This window comes from Eurosta solidaginis, chromosome 5 (assembly GCF_040869045.1).
Source record: "Eurosta solidaginis isolate ZX-2024a chromosome 5, ASM4086904v1, whole genome shotgun sequence".
Lineage (NCBI taxonomy): Eukaryota > Metazoa > Arthropoda > Insecta > Diptera > Tephritidae > Eurosta > Eurosta solidaginis.
The window spans coordinates 45,785,569-45,812,620 of NC_090323.1; the positions used below are offsets into that span (position 1 = coordinate 45,785,569).

At 41.8% G+C, this 27,052-nt stretch overlaps 1 protein-coding gene and 1 pseudogene across 6 annotated transcripts in view; one reads left to right on the forward strand and one right to left on the reverse strand.

Annotated features, from left to right (window-relative positions):
- Positions 1-569: 569 nt before the first annotated feature.
- On the forward strand, positions 570-2,366 carry LOC137252369 (uncharacterized; annotated as a pseudogene).
- A 13,342-nt stretch (positions 2,367-15,708) lies between these two features.
- The window catches only part of Grd (Glycine receptor), a 98,229-nt gene continuing 86,885 nt past the window's right edge, over positions 15,709-27,052 (reverse strand). For 4 of the 6 annotated variants that reach the window (XM_067787940.1, XM_067787941.1, XM_067787939.1 and 1 more), the window contains exons 6-8: positions 24,195-24,683; positions 21,247-21,963; positions 15,709-16,859 (exon numbers count right to left, since the gene is read on the reverse strand). In XM_067787940.1, the coding sequence (XP_067644041.1) occupies positions 16,627-16,859; positions 21,247-21,963; positions 24,195-24,683 (1,439 nt within the window). In that variant the 3' untranslated portion in view covers positions 15,709-16,626. The remainder of the gene's footprint in view (positions 16,860-21,246; positions 21,964-24,194; positions 24,684-27,052) is intronic. The other 2 variants (XM_067787945.1, XM_067787943.1) reach the window with 2 other exon arrangements.

A 27,052-nucleotide genomic window follows, 5' to 3' on the forward strand; every position in this document is an offset into this window, starting at 1 on the left:
TTTTGGGTTTTAAACAGCCTAGTTTAAGTTCTTTTTGGTGAATATAAATCAATTTCTTGAGCTTTTTTATCACTAGACATATGTATGCATATCATCCGCTTCCAAAGGTAGTTGGTTCTATGTACCGGAGCGACTCTGAATTTTTCCCGACCAAGGACTCATTTCAGTGTAACCCCATTTAATTTGTATATCATCTGGAACATTGTGCCTAAGAACGTTGTAGTTATTTTAGCGATAAGGGCACTCCCCCAAGGTGTTATCGATTTTGATGGTCCTTGGCCGGATATAGATCTGGTACGTCATTCCAGAGATGGTCGGGCTTATGCCGTAAGGGTGTTTGTTACCGGAACGTACTAGATCTATATCCGTCAAAGAACCACCAATGTCGATAACACTCCACAAAACCTTCGGTGGAGTGTCTTTATCCCTGCAAAAACAACAACAAAGTTCAAAGAATTAAAGCCCAGTACCTGCGTTGTAGGAATGTACAAAAATGTTTCGGCCCGACAGTTTTCCTATCAAAGGCCGTTTATAGAAGCAGATAAAGGGGGAAAGATCAAGTTCAGATCGATCTAAGCTGGAGCAGAAAGGTTTGCTTTAAGGAACGCCGCAAGGTATAACATTGTGCCTGCATTTGTATGTATATATACATATGTATGCCCCTATCAACTGAGTGCATATGTTGAAATCATTGCCGAATTTAGCTGCTTATCTCCAGAACTTCTTCCCCTTGCCCTTCAAACGTTTTAACGCCTTTTCTTGACATTCTTTTGCTCTTATTGTCTCTTAGAGCACGTATCAAACTCCAACAACTATAAAGGTACATACATGTGTAAGTGACTTATTGTAATATGATCAACTTTGACGTGGTCGTTTAGAGCAATTCACTATAGCACTCGACGACATTGCTCAGTGACAAGTTTGTGTAGCAAACAAAATTTTACTATAAAAGAAACTTAAAAGATATCCAAAATAAATGCTAAACATGCACAAGTTAAAGCCAAAAAATTTGTTGGAGCTAACGAAGGCTGAAATGGCAAAATGGATCCGTAGCTTTGATACGGTGCTGACAGACTGTGATGGTAAGTGATAAAGAAATAGTTTATGGCTTTTGTTTAATTTTTGCACTGAATCAGTATAAGTGAAAGTGAAAGTGATGACTGAGTGGGAAACCAATCAAGAGAGAGTATGAAAGAGCGCAAGTGGCTAAGAGATTAACGAATCTGAGGTACTGTGAAAGAGTTTCTATTGACCTCTACTCTTCACGATCGTTTAATAGCCAAATTGCTGAGTCAAATATTTTTTTAAATCTGAAAATATTTTTCGTTTTTTCCTATCATCAAACTTTAGCTTTGCTTAAATCTCACGGCAAAGAAATTTATTTTGTCACAAATAATGACATTAAGACTCGTCATGATATCTGGAGGATAGAGCCACAGCAATCGGTTATGACATACCTGAAACACGAATTATAGCACCGATACATGGCATTGTCGAGTATCTAAAAGCTTGTGATTTCCATAAAAAGGTTTATATTATTGGCGCCGAAGCCATACGCGCGGCTTTAATTGAAGTTGGTATCGAAAGTTTTGGTCCTGGGCCCGATACCCGCAAAGGTGAGTTCGAAGAACTCGTTGTCAAACAATTAGCCGCGCAGAACAACCATGATGTGGGCGCTGTAATTGTGGGTTTCGATGAATATTTCAATTTCGATAAAATGTTGAAAGCGTGCAGTTTTATTACTTCGAATACAGAGTGTCTATTCATCGCCACCAACGCCGATCAGGTTCATCGTTATCCGCAATTTCGTATACCGGGCACTGGCGCGCTCGTGAGCGCTCTTGAGACTTGTGTGGAACGTAAAGCTTTGCTGTTTGGCAAACCCAATCCGTAGATTTGTGCAGAGTTGGTGAAGGCGGGCGAAATTGTGCCGGAGCGCCGCTCATGATTGGAGATGTGTAAGTTTAGATTTTGTTTATGGCTCTAGATCCTAAATCATCCTCCTTAATGATGTCTATTTTGCAGTTGTAAAGTTGATATTTTATTCGGTCACAATTGCGGTTTTCACACTTTACTCGCTGGCACTGGGCCTAACAGCGAATACGAGCTGAAGGAGGTGCTACAAAACCCCGTCGAAAATGAACGATTTGTTATGGAATCGCTTTTACAGTGGAAGCAGTAAAGAAGGCGGTCGGCATGATGTGTTGGTGCACAGTGGCTAGTCATTGTCGGCTGGGGCGGGTCCTTGTCAACCTTACTGTTCCTGCGCCATAAACAGAAAAAAAGTTCCTATCATGCCTATCAAAACTAGCTGTCAAAAAGCGCAGAGACGACTCAAAACGCGTATAATTCAAAATAAAACAACATCCGCCCGAACCGGATGTCACGGACAGACCGTTGACATTCAAAAAAATTCAATTATTAACATAACGTAAACGCATAAGGCTATAAAAATTACCAAAAAAATTCAAATTCAAAAAAAAAACTAAAAAAAATCTAACGCAAAAAAAAAAAATTTACCGAACCGGACATGGCCGGTTACTAACTCTGAAAATAAAAAAAAAATACTGAAAAAAATACAAAAGGGTATAAACAAAAAGGGCCGAATATAACTTGGGGGCGCCGCGGGTGTTGTTGCGACGCCCGGTGCTTATACCCACCCTCAAAATCCATGGCCACCGACGCACCTAATATTTCGGTGGCCCCTTACCTGTAGACCCTACGTGTCTTCTAAATGAGCCAGAACACCAGCATTCCCATTTTAATTACAAAGTATTCAAATTTCATTATTATTAACGTATGTATGCTATAAAAGAAATATTTAAAGCTATACCTATATTTATGTCACCCCCTTTTTTTCTTGACAAGGGTTATTTATAAGCGCTTGGTGTGAAAAAAAAATTGTAAATAAACGTGCTTATGAATAGTAGATATATTACTTACAAAGTAAAAATTTGGTTAAATGCCCGTTTTTGTTTCATTCACAAAACTATTCTAGGGCTATACAGTTTGGATACAAATTCCGATAATTGGGGCCCCCTTACAAAATTAATATGTTGTTGTAGTAGAACTTATTTTTGAGTTTAACAAAATATCAATTTGGTATAACGCATAGTATAATGACACTAATATGTAATATGTACTAAGAAACGCTTCCCAAGGCAGTCGGTTCTATGTACCGGAGCGACTCGGGATTTTTCCCGACCAAGGACTGTCATTTCAGTGTGACCCCATTTAATTTGTTTCGTCCCTCCCACAAATTGTCATCCTCCCAGCAGCTCCTTGCAGCAGGACTGCTACATATTCTCTTGCTCCGGGAAGGTATCGAACCCAATCCGGGTCCGTCTCCTGACCCCGGTCATGAGAAATGGTTTTGCTGTATCTGCCAGAAAAGAATCTTTTTAGGACGGTCATACTCTGTTCAGTGTGTCTCGTGCAAGGGATGGTTGCATCGGACAGGTTGTTCTGGGCTTGATCCCAAAACCCGACGTCCACGTAACTTTTATAAATCTTTTGTGGCTCCTTGCTGCTCACGCCCAAGGGCGTCCCGTAGTCTACGCCTAAGCGTATCCCCACTACCTTCCAGCAGCTTCGCTGCTCAGCAAGCCACAACAAGTACCCGCTGCTGCTCGCGCCCCACGGCGCCAACAACTCAAACAGCTGATACCACTCATAACTACTACCTTCGTAGTAGAGCTGGTAGCAATGCTGAGCATCAGCCCCTGCCCCCGTCTTTTTCTCCCCCCCTCTTTTCTGGCAGCAATCGTGCAGGTCAGGGAAACAGACTCTTAGTCCCTGCCTCCGTTTGCACCGTCTGCCAGCACAGAATATATAGGTTTGCGACATCCGCTCAATGCAGCTCCTGCCTTGGGTGGTGCCACTTTCCTAGATGTTCTGGTCTCCGCGACGGCACCCCCTCGACGGGTTTCATCGCGCCATGTTGCCAGGTCGCAAACCCAAATCATCCGGGTACCCCAATGCTTGCCCAAGGGCGCCCAGTCCCAAGGCCACAACAGCAATTGCGTCCTGGCCTTCCACAACCTAGGCGTAGTCACCCCTCACTTACCCCTAGAGTGGCGGCGTCACCCCTCATGCACTTCAGAATTCTGCAGTTCAACTGTAATGGACTAACTGGGAAGATTACGGAGATAGTCGATTTCATGAAGCGGCACAACATCCGCATTGCTGCGATTCAAGAGACTAAACTCACAGCAAGATCTGCATTGCAGACTTGCTCTGGTTATAATGTCCACAGGAAAGACCGCGAGAGCGGAAATGGAGGCGGCCTCGCGTTTATCATACACCACTCTGTGCAATATCATATATTTGATCCTGGCATCGACCGCAGTGACAATGTCTTAGAACGTCAAGGCCTACCTGTCCGGTCAGGCGATGCAAATCTAGAAATCATCAACATCTACATCCCTCCTGTCACCTGTTGCCCCAGTGGATACCGCCCTAATATCGAGGCCTTACTCACTGGCAACAATCGCATTATCTTAGGCGATTTCAATGCCCATCACGACCTATGGCATTCAAGCTTGCGGGTGGACAGTAGGGGTGAGATGTTGGCGGATCAAATAGACGAAACGACGTTCTGCACAATAAACGGAGACGCCCCCACACGTATGGTAGGAAGCTGTCATAGCTCGCCAGATATCTCAATCGTAAGCGCAGAACTCGTAAACTGCGTCAACTGGCAGCCGATGGTAACATTGGCATCCGACCACCTGCCCATACTTATTTCGTTCGAGCGTACCGCCGACTTCATCGTCACCGAAAAACGCACTTTCATAAACTTCAAAAAAGGAAAGTGGGAAGAATATAAATCTGCAACAGACAGCAGCTTTGCTGCCCTCCCTATCCCGACTGATGCTCGCCAAGGGGAGCGTGCCTTCCGTAAGGTCATTGAATCCGCCTCGGCACATTTCATTCCCGCCGGGAGAATTCCCGAAATCCGGCCCCACTTCCCGGCGGAGGCCGCGAGCTTAGCGAGGGAACGCGACCTTATAAGACAGCTTGATCCAGGCGACCCCCAAATAAGGGATATAAACCAAGCATCAGATTGCTTGTGGATGAACACAAGCGGGCGAAATGGGAAGAGCACCTAAGAGGTTGTAACCTCTCTACCGGTGTAGGTAAACTTTGGTCCACCGTAAAGTCCCTATCGAATCCGACTAAGCACAAAGACAAAGTTTCCATCGCCTTTGGCGATAAGGTGCTGTCGGATGCGAAAAAATGCGCGAGCGCTTTCTGCCGACAATATATAATGCATCCTACGGTCGACAAAGATAGACGGAGAGCCAATAGACACGCACATAAACACAAACTCAGCGCGTCACCAATTACCATCACCGCTAGAGAGGTTGAGGACGCCATTGGTCGCGCTAAACCATCCAAAGCAGTGGGCCCAGACGGCATAGCCATGCCGATGCTTAAAAACCTAGGGAAAGAGGGTTTCAAATATTTAGCGCATGTCTTCAACCTGTCTCTTTCCACCTTTGTCATACCTGAGAAATGGAAAATGGCCAAGGTGGTCCCGCTACTAAAGCCTGGGAAACCAGCTAACGTAGGTGAGTCATATCATCCGATATCTCTCCTATCGCCAGTGGCAAAGACGCTTGAAGCCATTTTGCTCCCTTATTTCCAAGCACATTTGCAGCTAGCCCCTCATCAGCATGGCTTCAGAAAACTCCATAGCACTACCTCCGCGCTAAATGTCATTAGCACCCAGATAAATTGCGGTTTGAATCAATATCCCCACCATAGAACAGTCCTCGTAGCGTTAGACCTATCAAAAGCTTTTGATACGGTCAACCATGGCTCGTTACTGCAAGACCTGGAAGGGTCCACCCTTCCCCCATGTCTTAAAAGGTGGACCGCAAATTATCTGGGTGGTCGGCAGGCATCGGTGCAATTCAGAAACGAAACATCAAAACAAAGGAGAATTAAACAAGGGGTGCCACAGGGTGGTGTCCTATCCCCGCTTTTGTTTAATTTCTACATATCTAAGCTGCCTTCACCACCGGAAGGAGTCACAATCGTTTCCTACGCCGATGACTGCACAATAATGGCCACAGGCCCAGGCCCAAAGATCGATGAGCTATGCAATAAAATAAACGGCTATCTCCCTGATCTCTCCAGTTTTTTCGCCTCGCGAAACCTGGCATTGTCACCGACTAAATCTTCCGCGACCTTGTTTACAACATGGACGCCCCAAATGTCGACCATATTGAACATCCACGTCGATGGCACTACGCTACCGACTGTCCTACACCCCAAAATCTTGGGTGTGACGTTTGATCAGGATCTACATTTTGGTGCGCACGCAACCGCAATTGTTCCAAGAATTCAGAGCCGTAATAAAATCCTCAAATCCCTTGCTGGCAGTACCTGGGGAAAAGATAAAGAAACGCTCTTGACCACATACAAAGCAATTAGCCAGCCAATTACGTGCTACGCGTCACCCATATGGTCGCCAAGCCTAAAAACCACCCATTGGAAGAAACTACAGGCCTGCCAAAATACTGCTCTCAGAATCGCCACGGGCTGTCTTCTTATGTCCCCAGAACACCATCTGCATAATGAGGCGAGAATACTCCCCATCAGGGAGAGAAATGAGATGCTGACCAAACAGTTTCTGTTGAATACCCAGAAACCTGGGCATCCCAACAGACATCTGATTGACGAACCAGCACCGCCTAGGGGCCTAAGGAGTCATCTCCGTAAGCATTTTGAGGAAATACGGCACCTGAGAACCCAGCCGTATGAAGCGGAAAAACACAAGCAGGTCCTTGGTGAACTCCATAGACAGGCGTCGGACCTTTATGTCGGGAATTGCCCGGTGAATCCAGTACTTGAAGAAAAATATCCAGAACTCGCAGAGGAGGAACGCATACTCCCCAGGGAAACGCGTGTCACTCTTGCTCAACTTCGTTCTGGATACTGTAACAGGTTAAACTCTTACCTATCCAGAATCAACCCCGACATACAAAATGTATGCCCTGCTTGCAACGTGTCCCCACATGACACCAACCATCTCTTTAATTGTAATGTGGAACCAACGCCTCTAACACCCCTTTCCTTATGGTCCGCCCCTGTTGAAACGGCAAGTTTCCTTGGACTCCCGTTAGAGGATATTGATGACAATTTGTGATCGGTCGCGGCTATTAGGTGGGGCGAGCATTGCTACAACAACAACATGTACTAAGAAAATTGTTATGAACGCAACTAAGACTAAATTTGGGGTAAATCATACTCCTCGAAGAAATTGTTTCACATGTTCAAGTAAAACGTAAGCTTTTATATTCATAGAAAAATTAACGAAGTCATTTACCTGTTCAGGTAGAACGTGAAATTTTTAAATTTATAGTAAAATTAATTAAATCGTTTTACTTGTTCAGGTGAAACGTAAACTGTTTTGCATGTACCAGTCAGTGCTGGTATTGTTTTGTGTTTAGTTCAACTCAGTCAAAAAAAAAAATAAAATTAAGATAATAAAATGAAAGAACAAAGAAGATGATTCAGATTTGAAAGGTTTCAGGTATGTATATAATAATATTACTTTAATATGTATAAATTTATTTTTGACATAGATTCATGTAGAATGAAGCGACTGAAGTTCCACTGCAAATTTTATGATTTGTAAGTTAAACTCGACAATGCATTCACTTCTTGAGTTGAGGTTGATAATGAAAAAAAAGCAATAAAGTAGATGCCATATTAATTATTCACAATTTGCACGGCCATGCTGCCGTTAGTAAGATGGCAGTAAGCAATAAAAAAAAACTTGCATGTACTGTAACTTACATTATCACTAAACTTAACAGTTTACTGATAAAGATTATAGAAAATAGTATATATATATATTTTTTTTTTGTTGATAATGTATGTTAACTTGCATTACTCGTTAATTGCATCCCTTAATATAAATTTAATGCGTTTTAACTGATAATGCAATTGAACTTGAATTACCAATAAAACTTCATTCCTTACAGAAACAATATCAATACCCTTTGTAATACTAAAATTTTACTGTAACGCAAAGCAACTTTTAATACCTGAAACCTTTTTTTTTGGTTCACGGGCAGTACAAATTGCCTACCATTAAGATATGTTTTCTTTTTTATGCTTCTAAGTTAATTAAACCTCCTTACTTCACTTTACGTTACGTCTACTTTTTTTTTTTGCATGGTATAATAAGTTAACTTTACTACAAGTGGATGCAGCTTGCTAAAGAACAAGTTTGAGGCTACAAATACGTATATTTAGTTCAGTATTGGAACGAACTCACCGCTTTACCCGCTGATATTCGTTGTCGCAATTGGCCTGGCCGCAGGCCTATGTTCGCTGCCCTGTGGTTGTCATTGTAGCTGGTATATTGTAGCCCGTATGGTCGTAGCTGATAAAGATGCGGCTAGTATTGTTATAGCCGGTATGGGCGTAGCTAATAAAGATGCGCTAGTATTGTTATAGCCGGTATGGACGTAGCTAATAAAGATGCGCTAGTATTGTTGTAGCCGGTATGGACGTAGGTAATAAAGATGCGCTAGTATTGTTATAGCCGGTATGGACGTAGCTTATAGGGTTGCCCTAGTATTGTTATAGCCGGTATGGACGTAGCTGATAGGGTTGCGCTATTATTGTTATAGCCGGTATGGACGTAGCTGATAAAGATGCGGCTAGTATTGTTGTAGCCGGTATGGACGCAGCTGATAAAGATGCGGTTAGTATTGTTGTAGGTGGTACCGCCTGTTGTAGGTGTTAACATTAGTGGCCGCAGGCCTATGTTCGCGGCCCCGCTGTGTGCGTTGCAGCTGGTGGTGGCGGTACGTCTGGTAGTTGTTGCGCTCGTGGTTGGCGCTAATGGAAGGGTTGGGGGAGGTACTACTGATGGTCATGCCCGTGATAATATTAGGCGCCGTTGGTGGTGGTGGGCGCTTTGGGTAGAGGTAACCGAGTGAACCGGGTGGCGATAAAGCTTCGCGCTACCCTGCACGAGCCGGATGACTTGGCTCTTTGACGTTGATTGTATTACGCGGCAGCGTACTGCTGGCCCTGGAGGCGGAGGTGGTGTTGGGCGCTTTTCCGCAGGTGGTAGTGTTCTTCGTAAACGTAGAGGGAGAGGTTTATCTCACTAACTGTAACTGCGAACGCCGACCTACTTCAACTGGAACTTATGTCCACACAACACAATCGGTGCAGAGTTTATTACCACCCAAAATAGACGCACAGAAACGAGATTTGTCGGAAAGAACGGTTTCGGTGCTTTGCGCTATCGACTCTTTCCTAGTTTCTGGACAATTACTTGCGTATGTTCACAGCCGGCGAGGATGTTTTGTGATCACCAAAATTTTTCCACGCTTCCACGCTTTTTATCTTGCCGGAAACTCATGGCAATTTTCGCTAGTGATCGCCAGTCTTTTCTTTCTTCTTTTTCGATACTTTTGTATCGCAACTTTCGCCCCATCCCCAGTCGCTAGGTGTGTTCGCACGAAAACGCTCCCAAGTGGACCGTAACCGTAGACCATAACAGCAGACCGTAACAGATTCATACCCGACTTTTACCGTAGACCATAACAGCAGACCGTAACAGATTCATACCCGACTTTTATGTACCATCACTAGGTGACTTAAGGAAGTTTCTATAAATAATAAAATTATTCAGTACAAAAATGTGTTTCTCTTAATTTTGGTACCCAACTCGAGTGAACTGTTGTAGAGATTCGTACCACGGATATTTCAATACCTTATATGTACACTCGAAAAGACCGAGGCACAGTAAGTTAATCCAATTATCCCTGCTTAGACGCACGAAGTGGGTAATGGGTTGTGGTTGTATGGCTAAGCAAGCAGTTACGGTAGTGCGATCATCCTGAGACTCTCATCTTCACGCGGTAGATGCGGTAATCAAGTAACACTTGGGTTGAGCCAGCAAGTGATGGAGCCTTGGGGGAGGGGCACTTCCGGCTCACTCGGCTTGAGCGTTCTAACCGTCTGCTCACCATGCAAGCAGGGGTCTGTAACGGACAACAGTCGCACTTTATAATTGAGTAGTCATAGTAGCAGCCCCGTAGCTTAAGCAGTGTGAGTAAATTTGTCAATGAAAATAATGACTCACTTTCGCTTTTTCCTTATCCTACAAGCTTTTACTAAGGGAACTGGCTGGTATTTGCCACCTTCGTTATGCATTGATTAGTGCAAAAGGTTCAAAAAATTTCAAGAATTCTTACTGTCCACACATTTTTGTAGGAATTTTCAGACCTCCTTGCTCTAACTGTGTGTGGTATACACATTCCCCTAACAAAGATCAAGATCCCCTGTAGTAGCCCCTTTAAGTATCAAGAAAGTGTTTTTTCGTCCGTGAGCTCAAGAGGAAAACCCTCCACTCGAAAAATATGTTGCTATATGCGCCGAGGTCATGTTGCGAGCGAGTGTAACGAGAGGTGTGAGTGAAAAGAAAGATCTGCTAAAGGGAATAGAAATGATAGTTGGAAAGAAACGAGTGCAAAGTGGTCACGTAAAAAATCCACAATTCACATTATAGAAAATTTCAAGTCAACGGAGATTGCCGGAAGTTAAAAGCAAAAACGACGACTAATGACCAGGACGCTTCCCAAGGCGGTCGGTTCTATGTACCGGAGCGACTCGGGATTTTTCCCGACCAAGGACTGTCATTTCAGTTTAACCCCATCTAATTTGTTGCGTCCCTCCCACAAATTGTCATCCTGCCAGCAGCTCCTTGCAGCGGGACTGCTCCGTATTCTCTTGCTGCGTGAAGGTATCGAACCCAATCTAGGTCCGTCTCCTGACCCCGGTCCTGAGAAATGTTTTTGCTGCATCTGCCGGAAAATAATCTTTTTAGGACGGTCACACTCTTGCCCTAGGGCGCCCCGTAGTCTAAGCCTTAGCGCCCCCACTGCCTTCCAGCAGCCCCGCTGCTCAGCAAGCCACAACAAGTACCCGCTGCTGCTCGCGCCCCACGGCGCCACCAACTCATACAGCTGCTCCCACTCATACCTACAATCTCCGTAGTAGAGTCGGGAGCAATGCCGAGCATCAGCCCCTGCCCCCACACGTATGGTAGGAAGCTGTCACAGTTCGCCGGATATATCAATCGTGAGCGCAGGACTCGTAAACTGCGTCAACTGGCAGCTGATGGTAACATTGGCATCCGACCACCTTCTATATTTATTTCGCTCGAGCGTACCGCCGACTTCATCGTCACAGAAAAACGCACTTTCATAACTTTAAAAAAGGAAAGTGGGACGAATACAAATCCTTTACAGGCAGCCGCTTTGCTGCCCTCCCTATCCCGACAGATGCCCGCCAAGGGGAGCGTGCTTCACAAGGTAATTGAATCCGCCTCGGCTCGCTTCATTCCCGCTTCATTTCCGGCAGCGGCCGCAAATTTAGCGAGAGAACGTGACCTTATAAGACAGCTCGATCCCGGAACCCCCAAATAAGGGATATAAACCAACGCAACAGATTGCTTGTGGATGAACACAAGCGGGCGAAATGGGAGGAGCACCTAAGTGGTTGTACCTCTCTGCCGGTGTAGGTAAACTTTGCTCCACCGTAAAGTCCCTATCGAATCCGTTTAGGCACAATGACAAAGTATCCATCGCCTTTGGCGATAAAGTGCTGTCGGATGCGAAAAATTGCGCGAGCGCTTTCTGCCGACAATATAACATGCATTCTACGGTCGACAAAGATAGACGGAGGGCCAATAGACACGCACATAAACATAAATTCAGCGCGTCACCAATTAACAAGACCGCCAAAGAGGTTGAGGATGCCATCGGTCATGCTAAACCATCCAAAGCAGTGGGCCCAGATGGCATAGCCATGCCGATGCTTAAAAGCCTAGGGAAAGAGGGTTTCAAATATTTAGCACATGTCTTTCCAAGGTGGTCCCGCTACTAAAGGTAACCAGCTAACATAGGAGAGTCATATCGCCCGATATCTCTCCTATCGTCAGGAGCCAAGACGCTTGAAGCCATTTTGCTCCCCTACTTCAAAGCAAATTTGCAGCTAGCCTGTCATCAGCATGGCTTCAGAGAACTCCATAGCACCACCACCGCGCTAAATGCCAATAGCACCCAGATAAATTGCGGTTTAAATCAAAACCCCCACCATAGAACAGTACTCGTTGAGCTAGACCTATCAAAAGCTTTTGATGCCGTCAACCATGGCACGCTACTGCAAGACCTGGAAGGGTCTACCCTTCCCCCATGTCTTAAAAGGTGGACCGCAAATTATCTGGGTGGTCGGCAGGCATCGGTGCAATTTAGAAACGAAACATCAAAACCAAGAAGAATTAAACAAGGGGTGCCACAGGGTGGTGTCCTATTCGAACTTTTGTTTAATTTCTACATATCTAAGCTACCTTCGCCACCAGAAGGAGTTACTATCGTTTACTACGCCGATGACTGCACGGCCACAAGCCCAGGCCCACAGATCGATGAGCTTTGCAACAGAATGAACGGCTACCTCTCTGATCTCTCCAGTTTTTTCGCCTCGCGAATCCTGGCATTATCACCGACTAAATCCTCCGCGACATTATTTACAACATGGACGTCCCAAATATCGACCATTTTGAACATCCACGTCGATGGCACTACGCTACCTACTGTCCTACACCCCAAAATCTTGGGTGTGACGTTTGATCAGGATCTACATTTTGGTGAGCATGCAGCCGCAATTGTACCGAAAATCCAGAGCCGTAATAAAATCCTTAAATCAATTGCTGGCAGTACTCGGGGAAAAGACAAAGAAACGCTCATTACCACATACAAAGCAATTAGCCAGCCGATTGCATGCTACGCGTCCCCTATATGGTCACCAAGCCTGAAAACTACTCACTGGAAGAAGCTACAGGCCTGCCAAAATACTGCTCTCAGAGCCGCCACGGGCTGTCTCCTTATGTCCGCAGAATACCATCTACATAATGAGGCGAGAATACTCCCCATCAGGGAGAGAAATGAGACGCTAACCAAACAGCTCCTGTTGAATACCCAGAAACCTGGGCATCCCAACAGACATCTGATTGATGAGCCAACACCGCCTAGGGTCTTAAGGAGCCATCTGAGGAAATACGGCACCTGAGAACTCAGCCGTATGAAGCAAAAAAACACAAGCAGGTCCTCAGTGAACTCCACACACAGGCGTCGGACCTTTATGCCAGGAATTGCCCGGTGAATCCAGTACTCAAAGAACAGTACCAAAACATGTGGAAACGCGAGTCACACTAGCTTAACTTCGTTTTGGATACTGTAACAGGTTAAACTCTTACCTATCCAGAATCAACCCCGACATACAAAATGTATGCCCCGCTTGCAATGTGTTCCCACATGACACCAACCATCTCTTTTATTGTAATGTGGAACCAACGCCTCTAACACCCCTTCATTATGGTCCAGCCCTGTTGAAACAGCAAGTTTCCTTGGACTCCCGTTAGAGGATATTGATGACAATCTGTGATCGGTCGCACCTATTGGGTAGGGCGAAGCACTGCTACAACAACAACAACAATGATCAGAGGACATTTAGATCATAAAAAATACCATTAAATGTTTCCCGGCCGCCATTTTTTCTTGGAAGCAACGTCTGAATGGTGAGTGCTTATGGCTGCACAGTTCGGGAGCGTTTTGCGAAATACGCGTCATTTTGATGTGAGTTGTTCAAAGTCCAGGATATCAAGTAGATGACACCAACTGATCAGGGTTGCACAAGACAGATAGTACGTTTGTCAATTTACTTAACAGGCAGGAAGGCTAGAGGTGATAGAGTGGAGATTTTGTCCCGAGATTCAAGAATTTACAACTTCATCTCGATGTCGCTTAGATGTGAATCGGATAAGATTGTATTTGTTATTTTTTTTTTAACGGGAAAATAGAGTTCGACCGGATCCTAAGCAGAACGTGTGGCCATTAGAAACTGGGAACATTGATTAAAACTAGAACGAAATACAACAATCAGATCGTATGGCGGCCTTAAGTCCAGTTTTTCAGTGCAAGTTTAAACTTCAGTAAAAGTTAACTAGAGTTTAACCTTGCGACTTTGAGCGTAACATAACATCTTGCTTTTCATCTTAGTTTAAGCGGCCAAAGTGGCAGGGTTAAACTCTAGTCAATTTCAACTGAAGTTTAAACTTATACTAAAAAACCAGGCCTTGGTTTCGTGGATTACTTCCGGTGCTTGTGCACAGAATCGAGAGCAAAATTCTCTATTGTGGTGGGAATCTGTCCAAGTCCATCCGTACCAGTAAAGTAAGGACCAACCACACTGCAATGGAAAAAGTGTAATAAGTCGAATGAAACAGGGTTGTGTTGAAGCGCGTAGATTGCTAAGAGTTCAGGTAAGCAGTACCCCCTCTTTGGGAAAGTTGTAGCCTTGACGCTTTGCCAATGAACAAAAAGTTACAATTTGGTCACATCAGTTTGATGTAATAACATATTTTTTTATTTCTTTTGGCATGCAGTTTTTATATACATTCATACATATTCTAAAACAATGTTAATATATTTTTCGTTCAATAGAGCTAATGAAATACTTCAGCCCGTTGGCAGTTTTTTAATGTAAATATTTATTACATAAATTTTTTTGTTAGTTTGGCCACCACTTCCCTCATTTGAGAAGCACTGAGAAACCTGTAAATACAACTTTCATCATTTTCATAAGCTCTTAAACTTGGGGCTACGCCTGAGGCTTTAAAACTGTTGAAAACACCTTTAAAATTTCTCCAGCTTTTTCTTAGGCGCGGTTTTCAGTACAAGTTCAACTCAGTTTTTCAGTTAAACTACGCTTAAATTTATTGTGCAGTTTTTCAGTCGACTTTAACTGAAGTTTAAGCTTAGCTTAAGAGGCTCGTTTGGCAGGGTTAAACTCTATTTAACCTATCATTTATTTGCGTTCGTTTGAAATGGCGTCGCATATACCCAACAAGCATTTGGGCTTGAGTGCCATGGCATACTTTTAAATTTCAAGGTGGTGGCTCAACTTGAGAATCATAGCGTACTCAGCAAAAGAGGAAATGCAAAATATACTATTACTTAAGTTGAGAAAATGATAGTTCCCAACTTGTGGTTCTTTAACTGGAGTCAATTGTTAGATCCCAATACAACAGTATGTAGGATAGCAACTGGAGAAAATGGTTGAATATTCATTTGAGAACTGTACATTTCTCAAAATCTCTCTAAGGTTGGATAATAGTTTGATAATAATAATAACGTTGGAGATCAACTCGAGAACTCTAAATTTCTCAAATGTTGTATCATCATCATCATCATCATCCTCCTCAACTCCTATTGGAGCATAGGGCCTCGACCACCGACTTAAATCTTATTCTGTTAGGTGCAGTTCTTGTGATGTCATTCCACGTATATCCTGCGTCTTCGAGTTCTTTATCCACAGTTCTGCGCCAAGTTTTCGCAGGTGCACCAGGTCGTCGGCTTCCTTGTGGATTCCATCGCAATGCTTGTCTGGCTATATTTACTGGAGGTCTTCTGAGAGTGTGACCAATCCACGACCATTTACGCTTGGTTATTTCTGTGGTAGCCTTAGGTTGATTTGTTCTAGACCATAAGTCGTCATTTGAAATTCTTTCCGGCCATCGAATTTTCAGGATTCGGCGCAGACATTTATTAATAAAAACTTGTAGACGTTTCTGAATTGAAGTTGAGCTTTTCCACGTCTCGCAAGCAAATGTTGTATAGTGATTGTTGAACATAGTTGGATATCAACTTGAGAACTATCTGGTTTAAGAATAATTAAATAATGATGTTGGATATCACCTCCGCAACTAGATATATATTTCGCTCGAAATATTTTTTCCATGTTGGTTGGGTAAACAAAATCCAGCCGCTGAGGTATCTACAAATTATCTAGATAAAAAAAAACCAATGTTGCTGCCCAAAAAAGCGTACCACAAAGGCGGCCTTAAACTGTGACTGAAAAACTGCTCAGTAGTTTAACTGCAGTTCAAATTTGACTATAGTTTAAGCAAACTTAGTTTAAGCTTAGCTTAACGAACTACTGAAAAACCGAGCCTTAGATTGCACAGTAAGAAAAATACGCCTTTAAACTTGAGGCTATGCATGAGGCTTCAAAACTGTTCAAAACCAGATTTTTCTTAGTGTAATATATCTTCACCACATAAAATATTTCACTAACAACTTCTTTTGTATTATCGTAAAATTGTTTTAAAATTTTGCTTTTTCCGCAAAAGTGTTTCTTTATGGCTTTAGATAGTGTTTTTATTTTATATATATATATATATTTTAATAAATGTAAAGTCCTTTTTAAATTCGCATTTACTATTTTCCTTATTTTAGCAATTTAGCAAAGAAGAAATTTTTTTGCAGTGTTAGGCGGCATTGACAGCAGTTGAAAGCTTTGCAAGCTGCTTTAATTTTATCAAAATTTACTTTATTTGTTTTACAGCTTTCTAATTTAATACTTTTTTCTTTTTAATTTTTTATTAATAAATTAATTTCTTTTTAGAGCTAAATTTTTTTAAAAAGCATTTCCGAAAATTTAAATTACCCTTGCCTTCATTGCCGTCGTTACTTCGCCACTGTCATGCAATTTCTTCTCGGACTTGATCTAAATTGCTAAAAGGTAACATCAAGTGGTCGTTGGCGTATTCGCTAATATTCGTGAGCTGCGCGACAAGTAACCATACCAATAGAACACATTGATGAGCAGAAAGAGCATTGGAAAGACAATACGTGATGCTCGATCAATCTTCGAAACCGAATTGTATTGTGGTACACGCTTGCCCTTACGACGCGCTTCCAATTCCTCACGACGATAGAAGGACATTCGCCTTTTGCCTGCACCGCGATGTTGTGTGGGTTCTGAAGGAGATAAGAAGCAGATATTGTTAAAAATGTGAGTTTGGTTTTAAAAATTTTCCGTAAAGAGCCTAATTTAATAGGATTCCAGAGCCCTTTTATTTGTCGTAGGTTAGGACTTTTACTATGTCTGGGTACTTTAGGAACATAATCGACTGATGATAGGATCTGGCCGTCAACCTATTACTGTCCACTTTCGTCACCCCTGAAAAATGGAAAATGGCTAGGGTAGTACCGCCACTAAAGACTGGGAAAGCAGCTGACGAAGGTGATTCATATCGACCACTATCTCTCTTATCGCGATTGGCCAAGACACTCGCAACCGTTCTGCCTGCTTATATCGCTGCAAACCTGCGACTCGCCAAACAGGTGTCGTATGCCCACTTTTTCAATTTTTAAATTAGATACGAGCACACATCTCCCTTCCCCACCAAAAGGAGTTACCACTGTGTCCTACTCCAATGACTGCACGAGACTGGCAACAGGTTCTGGGCCATTCATTGATTGGTTCTGCTAAAAAAGAAACGACATTCTTCCTATTCTTTCAAGCTTTTTCACCTCGCGAAACTTGGAACTGTTACCAACCACATTCTCGGCAACCTTATTTACAACGTGGACGTGGCAAATACCATTGGACAACTTCATCGATGTCATTACGCTACCGACTGTCCTACACCCAAAACTACGGAGTGTGACGTCCGATCAGGACCTACATTTTCGCAAGCATGTAGCCGCAATTGTAATGAAAGTTCAGAGCCGTAACAAAATTCTCAAGTCTATCACTGGCAGCACCTGAGGCAAAGACAAAGAAATACTCAAAGCTACGTTTAAAGCAATTGGCCCGGTTGTTTGCTACGTGTCTCCGTTACGTTCGACGAGACGAACTTTAAAGAAACATACGGGAAGGAAGTGAAGGCTTTTCAAAACACCAAACTTAGAACTGCCACGGGAGGGGAAATCTTCTAGAATATCATGTACACAGTGAGGCAGGAATACTCCACATAATGGAGAGAGAAACCTGGGCATCCTATCAAATTGATGGGTTTTCTTCAGTCCTGTTAAAAAACTGCCCGACTCTAGTTCTTCCTTTAAGAATAATTTTTAATAAATCTCTATCGTCCGGTACGTTCACTGACGAGTGGAAGCTCACCTCCATTACCCCCGTCTTTAAAAGTGGTAACAAAGATGATGTGCGTAATTACAGACCTATTTCAAAGCTTTCTACCATTTCCAAAATTTTTGAGCATGCTGTTAATGCCAAGTTGAGTTTTGCGATTAAGTCTTTAATATCTCCATTCCAGCATGGTTTTGTCGCTGGTAGATCAACAGTTTCTAATCTTGCTGTATTTAGTGAATATTGTGTTGAATCTTTTTCTGCAGGTTTTCAGGTTGATTGGATTTATACTGACTTTTCAAAAGCTTTTGACCAAATCTATCTTAGTGTTTTAATTAAAAAATTAGGTTGCCTTGGTTTCCACTCTTCGTTTCTTTTATGGATAAAGTCTTATTTAAGTAACAGACAGTGTGTTGTTTCCATTGATGGCCAATCGTCTAGTCCGTTTGTAGCCACTTCTGGGGTTCCCCAAGGGAGTATATTAGGTCCACTTTTATTTATCTTATTTATTAATGACGTAAGTAGTTGCTTTTCATTCGCGAAGTGTTTGCTATACGCCAATGACTTAAAGCTATTTTCTGCCATTAAGACCAGATGATGTCTTAATGTTGCAGAATGATATTAATAAGTTGCACCAATGGTGCCTGAACTCCGGTATGTCTTTGAATCCGTCCAAATGCTTTCAAATGACCTACTCGAAATCAATTAATCTTCTAACTACAAATTATAGTATTTCTAAATGTGAGCTTCATTGTGTTAATGAGATTAAGGACCTTGGTGTTGTCTTTGACAATAAGTTTTCTTTTAGTAAGCACATACATTTCATAACCTCTAAATCATATTCTATGCTTGGCTTTGTGAGGCGTAATGCTGCCACATTCTCTGATCCCTACACGTTTAAGCTACTTTACACGCTTTTGTTAGATCTAATCTGGAATATGGCGTATTTATTTGGAGACCAAGTAGTCAAACTGCTATTACCAGAATTGAAAGAATACAAAAAATTTTTCTCAAATATGCCCTTCGTCCTTTAAACTTCTCTGATCATATACACGCCTACTCTGCGCGACTTATGCTTTTAAGCCTTAAGTCTTTAGAAAATCGCAGATCAATACTCTGCTTGTCATTTACGTATGATATTATTAATGGGTACGTTGGCTGTCCATATTTATTGGAAAGGATTCGATTTAATATTCCTTGGAGGTGTCTTCGCAGTTTTTATCCATTTTATTGTGACAATTTTAAAACCCACTATTCCAGTAATGCTCCCATTGCTCGTGCTCCCAGTGTGTTTAACTCTATCAGTACTGTTGTAACTCTAGACTTTTCTGCACCAAAACCGAAACTGTTAAATATGTTAAAATCTGCTTTCTAAGTACCATGTATTATTTTTCACATAACTATCTCTTAATTTTAGTTTATATCATAGTCTGTAAGGATTTCAGTCCATTGACTAATTGAAATAAAGAAATAAAGAATAAATGCCTGACTGAAAAGGTCCCGCCTCCCAGGAACATAATGATTCATCTCCGGAAACACTACGAAAAAATCCGCCGTTGAAACTAAAAGAGTAAGAACAGGCCGTCAGAGTCTGCTTGGGTTGGTAACTCTCTGAAGCTCCTTCCAAAAAATTAGGATCATTACCTTCAGCCTTGGCGATGCTGTTATCACAAAGTACGCATCTATGTACGTCAATGACTGAGCTTTAGTAATTATAAGCCAAAAATCTTCAAATACACAGCGACCTACCTATAAATTATCTAGGATTCGTGAGGAACTGTCAATTCCAAGTACATATCTTCGAGGCGAGTTGGTGTTGTTCACGAAGTAATACTGACTACCTTTTTAAAAGCGAACTCCCTCAACGAACTTAATGTCTAACTCTCCAGCGCAGTGATTAACACCACTTCGACAGGCTCCCTATGCTTGTAAGGTAATAGGCTGGGAACTATGACTACCAGTATACTGAGTGTTTACCTCAGTAGCCAGACCCGTACTGTTCTGCGTGTTTCGGTCAAGTGACCAAAAGTGACAAGCACACAGCTCACAAACGATGAATAAGGAAAAGCTAAAGGCTAGCTGATCATGGTTAGCCTGATGTAAACTCCGGTAGTTCGACACAAGCGCTTCTATGGTCACTTGGGCTAGAAACAGGCCTTTAAAGATTGTTGGAAATATGGGTAAGGTTCTGCACAGGAAAGAACGAATGGAAAGTTTCCAGGATACGGCATCCATGTTGTACTGCTATTTTCTCCTCGGTTCATACGGCATAAGCCCGGAAGAGCAATTTCTTAACTGGGCTTGTCGACTTAAGTAGTGTTTTCCATGAAGCCAGATGCTCACAAAGCGTATGCTCCTTCACCATGCGTAGTTGTCAAAGCAATGCTGGAAAACCTCACCTTCCCTGGGGTTATAAGTGACCTTAGAAAGAGCGATCTAGAAAAGTCCATTTACAGAAACAGCCTAGTAAAATGACCAGGTAAATCGGAACAGCATTATTAAGAACAAAACTAAGCTCTTCGTACGGTCACAAACGCTCACTCTCAGTCTGCTGGTTCGACTAATGATGTACAGTGTTTTTATGAGGATACACGGAAACGTATGAGAGGATAATATTGTGGCGAATGTCGAAATGTTAGTAAATAATCACGCAACAACAAAAACAAGAAGCAGCCACACTTGTGTATATGAATACATCAGTCATCATTTACACACATACATACAAGGCAACGAAGAGATATCACATACACACACATGTGGTCATCAGCCGAAGTAGTTACTCCCAAAATTCGTTACAACATAGACTACCTAGAACACTTTTTTTCTACTGCCCTACCCTGGCGAGAACTAGATATCCATTATTAAAACAGACCTAGCTACCCAAATCTTACCTAAACTGAGCCCACTCATACAACTGAGATCAGATGTAAAAGGAGACTGCACCCAAAAATTGTCTGAATTATGTGCGTGCTTAAAATCAAAGACGCCGCGAGGTCATGAGGACAGCCGATTCCTCAAGTTGTGGAAATAATCGTAGTATAGTTTGGACAAAATATCTTTACATTACGCGTGGTTTCTAGTTCAACTTTGATATCAGGCACACCTCGAAGTATCGGCTACTGATTCGCCCTTTAGCTAAAAGGAATATTTAGTTGATTCCCCAGAAATATCTTTTCCCATTATCAGCCTAGACAACTGCTCATGTACTCAGAGGATATATATCTCGTGACTATAAAAAAATTTAAGATTGAAAATAAAATTATAAATAATAATTACCTTCCCCTGCACGCAAATGCGCCTCCTCGTCATCCTCATCAGACGTATCAAAGTCAACACGTCCACGTTTCTTTCGTCGAAAATATGACCAGCCAAAACAATTAAAATTGTAGTATCCGCCGCCACCAGAACGATCTCCTCTAAGACCACCAGCCAACATGCGCCGTTTCGAACCCGAACTACGACGTGTACGTGAGCTACCACTCAAACCAATACCACTGCTACTCGCCGAATCCTTACCAGTACCATGTATAGGTATTGAACACATCGAAAGTGGTATGACCTCATATAATTTGGATTCAGTGCTCACATTAAAGTCGCTCTTCAACGTGCGTGCATCGGCCTCCGATTCCGTATCCGAATCCATTTCTTCGATAATAAAATAACATTCACCCGAACCATATTTGGTGAAATAGTGCACGACGGCGAATTGCAAAATTGTGGCGAAAATGAAAGCGAATGAGAGAAAAACGAAGAAATCCAAAGCGGTGAGATAAGGCACCTTTGGCAAATCGGTGCGTGCCTCCAAACCCAAGAAAGTCATTGTCAAGACTGTAGTGATGCCGAGCGAAACGCGGTCAGCGGTAGCTTCGCGATTAAGCCAAAATGAAACCCATGATAGAACGACCAAGAGGCAGCAGGGACCGTAAACTTGTATGAGAAAATTGCCCATATGACGTTGGAGATGGAAATTTACCATGAGCATTGAGTACTCGGCTTTTGTGAGGTTGAGAAGAGATAAATTAGAGGAAAATTTTAATTAATCAACTTGTTTGGTAAAAAAAGTTTTATGCGGAAATTGGGTGCAATTGGGAAAGTTTAATCATTTTTATTTACTTTTGTGTCGTTGTTGGTGCAAATTAATCACTGTAGTGGTTCAATGCGCTTAGCTATTTGTTGTTGTAAATTATTATAACTTAATTAATAAAATTAATAAATTTGTGCACAACTAATGAATTGATATTATTTTAAACAGAACTGGATGAACAAAAGTGAATACTCACTTGGAGCTGAAAATTATATACCCAGTTGTGAATGTTATTATTAAAGTTTAAAGGTGCAACTGTCAACGCCCTTTCTGTAAGCCGGCGTCTATACAATTTCTAACGACTCATACGCAGATTGCATCTCCTTTACAAAAGTCTTCAACCCGCACTATAGAGCTCTTAGCTCAGGCGAACTCTCTCAGAGACACTTCAGTTTTACTGACAGATTCAGTGAGTTTGTTTCAATCGAAGGTCTTCTTAGATTTCTCAGGGAGGTAAATTGCCTCCACTGCTTTAGCCCTATGTTTATATGTCACAATTCGCCAACTCAACTGGAAACCTCTGCAGGTGCTGTTAAAATACCGGAATCTATTTGGAGACCTACTGTAATACACGTAATCATGGACTATGGACTGATGAACTTAAGTGAATGGAAACTAAATACAGAGCATATAGTGACTGTAGTGAAAAAATTGTAGGTCACATGTTGGGCCTCAGGATAGATTTCCTAACGGTATGAATTTTCCAACATTAACTGACTTCTTCATCTTAATGTAGCGATAAGAAGACTGACTGCCGGAAGGTTTTGGGATTAGTATACCGGGTCACGTTCCGGAAAATAGCACTTTTAAAATACTAGCCTTACCGTCTTCAATATGAGCACATCGAACCTTCTAGGGCATATAAACTTCTCCTTCTGTACAGAACATGGGGTTGCCAGAGCCTCGCCTGCCAAATAAATCAGACCCGCCACGGTAGGTGAGGTTGACAATTGGGTTGACACTACACGACCTCTTCAATACCGAATTAATTGACTCCCTTAACAACGATAACTTATGCAAATTGGGCGCTTCAAATGAGATGAACGATCTGGTTTTCAAAAGTCTTATTTCCTTTCATGCCTAATTCGGATGCCGTATAAATATACATTATAGGCCAGAGCGATTCCAGGGAGAGGCTGGATTTATAAATCAGTTCTTCAAACGACCCTTGCCTACGAAGCAAGGGTTTGAAGTAAGATCGTATGGAAGAGCTACAATAATAACATCATTATTAAAGTTCACAAGCTGCCTGTGCTGTGGTCACTGTGACTTCGCCTTGCATTTGCTCTGACATTGCAACAAGAGTTCGGGCTCTTGGAGTAGCGTAGGGGAACGAACGATCATATATTGATCAATGTGAAGTACTCTAACGTGTCCTTTGGGCGTAGAATCATGACTGACTGACCGCATTGGGCTTCGGCTTCCCGATGCTGTTGTTGTTGTTGTTGTTGTTGTAGCGACAAGGTTGCTCCCCGAAGTCTTTGGGGAGTGTTATCGATGTCATGGTCTTTTGCCGGATACAGATCCGGTACCACAACACCATTAAGGTGCTAGCCCGACCATCTCGGGAACGATTTATGTGGCCACATTAAACCTTCAGGCCATTCCCTCCCTCCCCACCCCCAATTTCCATGAGGAGCTTGGGGTCGCCAGAGCCTCGTCTGTTAGTGAAACAGGATTCACCGCAGATAGGTGAGGTTTACAATTGGGTTTGGAGAAGCTATATATTGCGCTGGCAACCTGAAGGGATGCGCTATACAGCCCCTTGAATCTTGCATTTTAGTCGCCTCTTACGACAGGCATACATACCGCGGGTATATTCTGATCCCCTAACCCGCTGGGGGCGCTTCCCGATACTCTGCTCTATTATTGAACGAACAACATGATTTTAGAAATCGGCTCTTCGACGAGCAATGATAGATAGTTTGAGTGGTATCGTCTGACCGACCGAAAATGGAGAGCAGTGTTAGCTCGCGCCATTTTAATAACGAATAGTACAACTGAGTATATAACCTAGCAGCCCCACTGCGTATAGAAACTAAAATAATAAAAAAGATAAAAAGTTTTCTAATAATTAAAACGTTTCACACTACAAAATAAAAAAAACGCCTTAGCAACTAACAAAAAAACTGTTACTTACACGCCCCACTCGATTCGAAACGCACTGAACCTGGTGAATCGACACTACTAATAATTATACCCACACCACCACGTCCTACACCAACACCCATACTACCACCATCACTCCCACCTCCAAAGGCACCTTTGTCCAATTGCAATCCAGTACCGCGTACATGTTGATTCTTAGCACCCGGTCCCGAGAATGTGCTCATCGATTTAGTGCCATATTTTTGATTGTAACGATCCTGATTAAATTCGCTAGCTGCATTCTTATTGTTGAAGTAAGTATTATTATTTCGATTGACATTTCTATTGTTGCTGCTGCGACTGCTACCAGCGCTGGTGTGTGTGCCATCGTGCGGTGCAGCAGCTTTGTAGATCACATCGGTTAAATTACCCGCCGGACAATCAACCAAATCAAATTGCGACAATTTCATATCTTCTGCAATAGCAACAGCTGGTCGTTCGCGATTCCAACGATAAACAACATCCGCTGTTGTGTAGCCAACTGTAATGAGACATAGAACAGAGACGAAAGAGTGAGTGAAGTGAAATTTGAGTTGAGCGTGATAGTGAATATGTAATACCGATCTCGACCATGTTAGTATATAACTTTTGTTTCAGAACATACTGTAACGAATTCTGGGGAGTTCCTAATAATAATGTACTTTTGCTAATATTCGAATCGATGAACTGTAGAATAAATAACTCCAATATTCAGTATTGCAAAATGGTCTTTATTTAGACCACTTTGGGTGTAGTACTTCACAATCACAATTATACTTCACTAATAGCGTGTTTAAATCAAACTGATTCATTATTCCTCAGCTTGAACTGCTTTTATACTCTCTGTTGCCTCGTTCGAATATTTCTCCTACGGTTTAGACTTTTCACAACCATGTCTGACTACATATGTGTATGTGAAATAATCTCTTCTCTTCGAGTGGTTGATTATGTGTGTGGCATATTCTTCGTTGCCTTGTATATAAGTGTGGCTGCTTGGTTTAATATGTACATGTGCATAACTGTGGCTGCTTGCTTTTTTTGTTGTTGTGATTATTTACTAGCATCATAGTGATTCTAATATTCGCCACAATACAATGTATTGTTTTGTATGAAGAAAAACATCGTTCTCATATTCAGCCCCTATTTTCAGATTCCACTTCGTTCCCGTAGTGTTTGTGATGGGTTTAATAAAATGCAGTTTCTCAATTTCAGAAGTAGTAAAAATCCCAAATGTTACTTTTGCTTTGAGAACGCTATCAACGGTTATTTGAGAAGTAAGGTTTAATATTTGAGAAAAAGTTAATTCTCAAATGAAGTTAATTCTCAAATGCATCTCAAACTGAAATTGAAAGAATGTTTTTGGCTTTGAGTAGCTGTAATTTAAGGTTTTGTTTCCAGTGTGGTAAATAATATTCTTCCCATACCATCCGAATTTTGTAATGAATCAAATGACCTTTTTAAACTGAGTCCCGTGTCGGTTTTCGCTGCTCTTCTCTAACTGCAATTCTGAACAATTGTATTAGAGAAAAGTGTAACTTAGCGTGTCAACAAGTTAACAGCTTGGGCGTATTTAAAGTTGTCAATATGTTTTGTCACAGTAATATGATAGATTGCGTTTAGGGACTTGTGTAAGTAATGAGTTTAAGATTGGTAAATGTACTTATGAAACGCCTATTTATACTTTCAACTACAGTGGATGCAACAATGAAAATACTTCGTTTGGAGATGAAAAGAAATCCTCCCATAGAAGCGGGTTTATCAGCTTTATCAGCTGTATTCCACTAAAGAGTAGATATTAATTTGGCAAAAAAAAAAAAAAAAACCAAACCAAAACAGATTCTGACTGAAACAACAGCCCTTGGTCGGGTAAAACCAGAGTCATGTTCATACTAAGCAGTCAGTGTAGGTAAACCGGAAACCGGAAACCTTCAATTTTGGCGCAGAGATTCATAAGGGTTCAGGCAGAAAGTGCGGAGTCAATTAAGTTTACTCACAGAGAAGTTTGCTTTTTCTCTTACTTGGTGCTTTTAATTGATTTGCTTCTGGAGTCCCTTAATGGGCCGGCTGTCTATGCTAAAGGCGGCATCCACAATAAAGTACAAATTATGTTGTTTTTTTTTATTACAGCAATTCGGATGTAACAGTTTGTGGAAAATGCGGAAAACTTTAAATACTATTCTCTTCACTAGAGTTCGAACGATCTCCCTATAATTAATATTTATATATTTATATTTATATTTATTTATTTATTTACCAACGTAGTACAGAGTAAGACCATATATAGTCTTTTAGAAGTACTTCAACTAGGTTATTAAACATAAAACAGTGTAAATATGTATATTCTAACTTAAATCTAAATAACAAATTTAGAATACATCTAACCTTAACGAAAGAAAAGATAGTCAAGATCAAAGTGGGAAAAGGGGAAAGAAAAGAGAAGTAGGTATCTTAAACACCCTTACAATGTTTTTGCATTGTTTTCATACAGCTTTGAAGTACTTGAGTATTACATCCTTGTAGTTGAATCTATTTAGCCCAGCCTTCACATTATCTGGGATTGAATTCCATAATTTAACCGCGCTAATGAAAAATAGTCTAGATGAAGTTAAGTAATTATGCGATGGTACGACCAGACTCTGATGTCTCAGTGATCTCACTGGTCTCAGCCTTTCGAATAAGTAATTTGGTGTCTTCCACAACAATAATTTGTATATAAAGATACAATTCCTGGCGGCTAGATAATTTTCAAGGCTGCCCCCAAGAATTTTCGTTCGCCAGGCAGATATGTGATCATATCTACCAATCCCGTAAACGTATCTCGTAGCATTGTTAAACGCTTCAGCAACTTTGTTGTATGACACTGAGTCCATT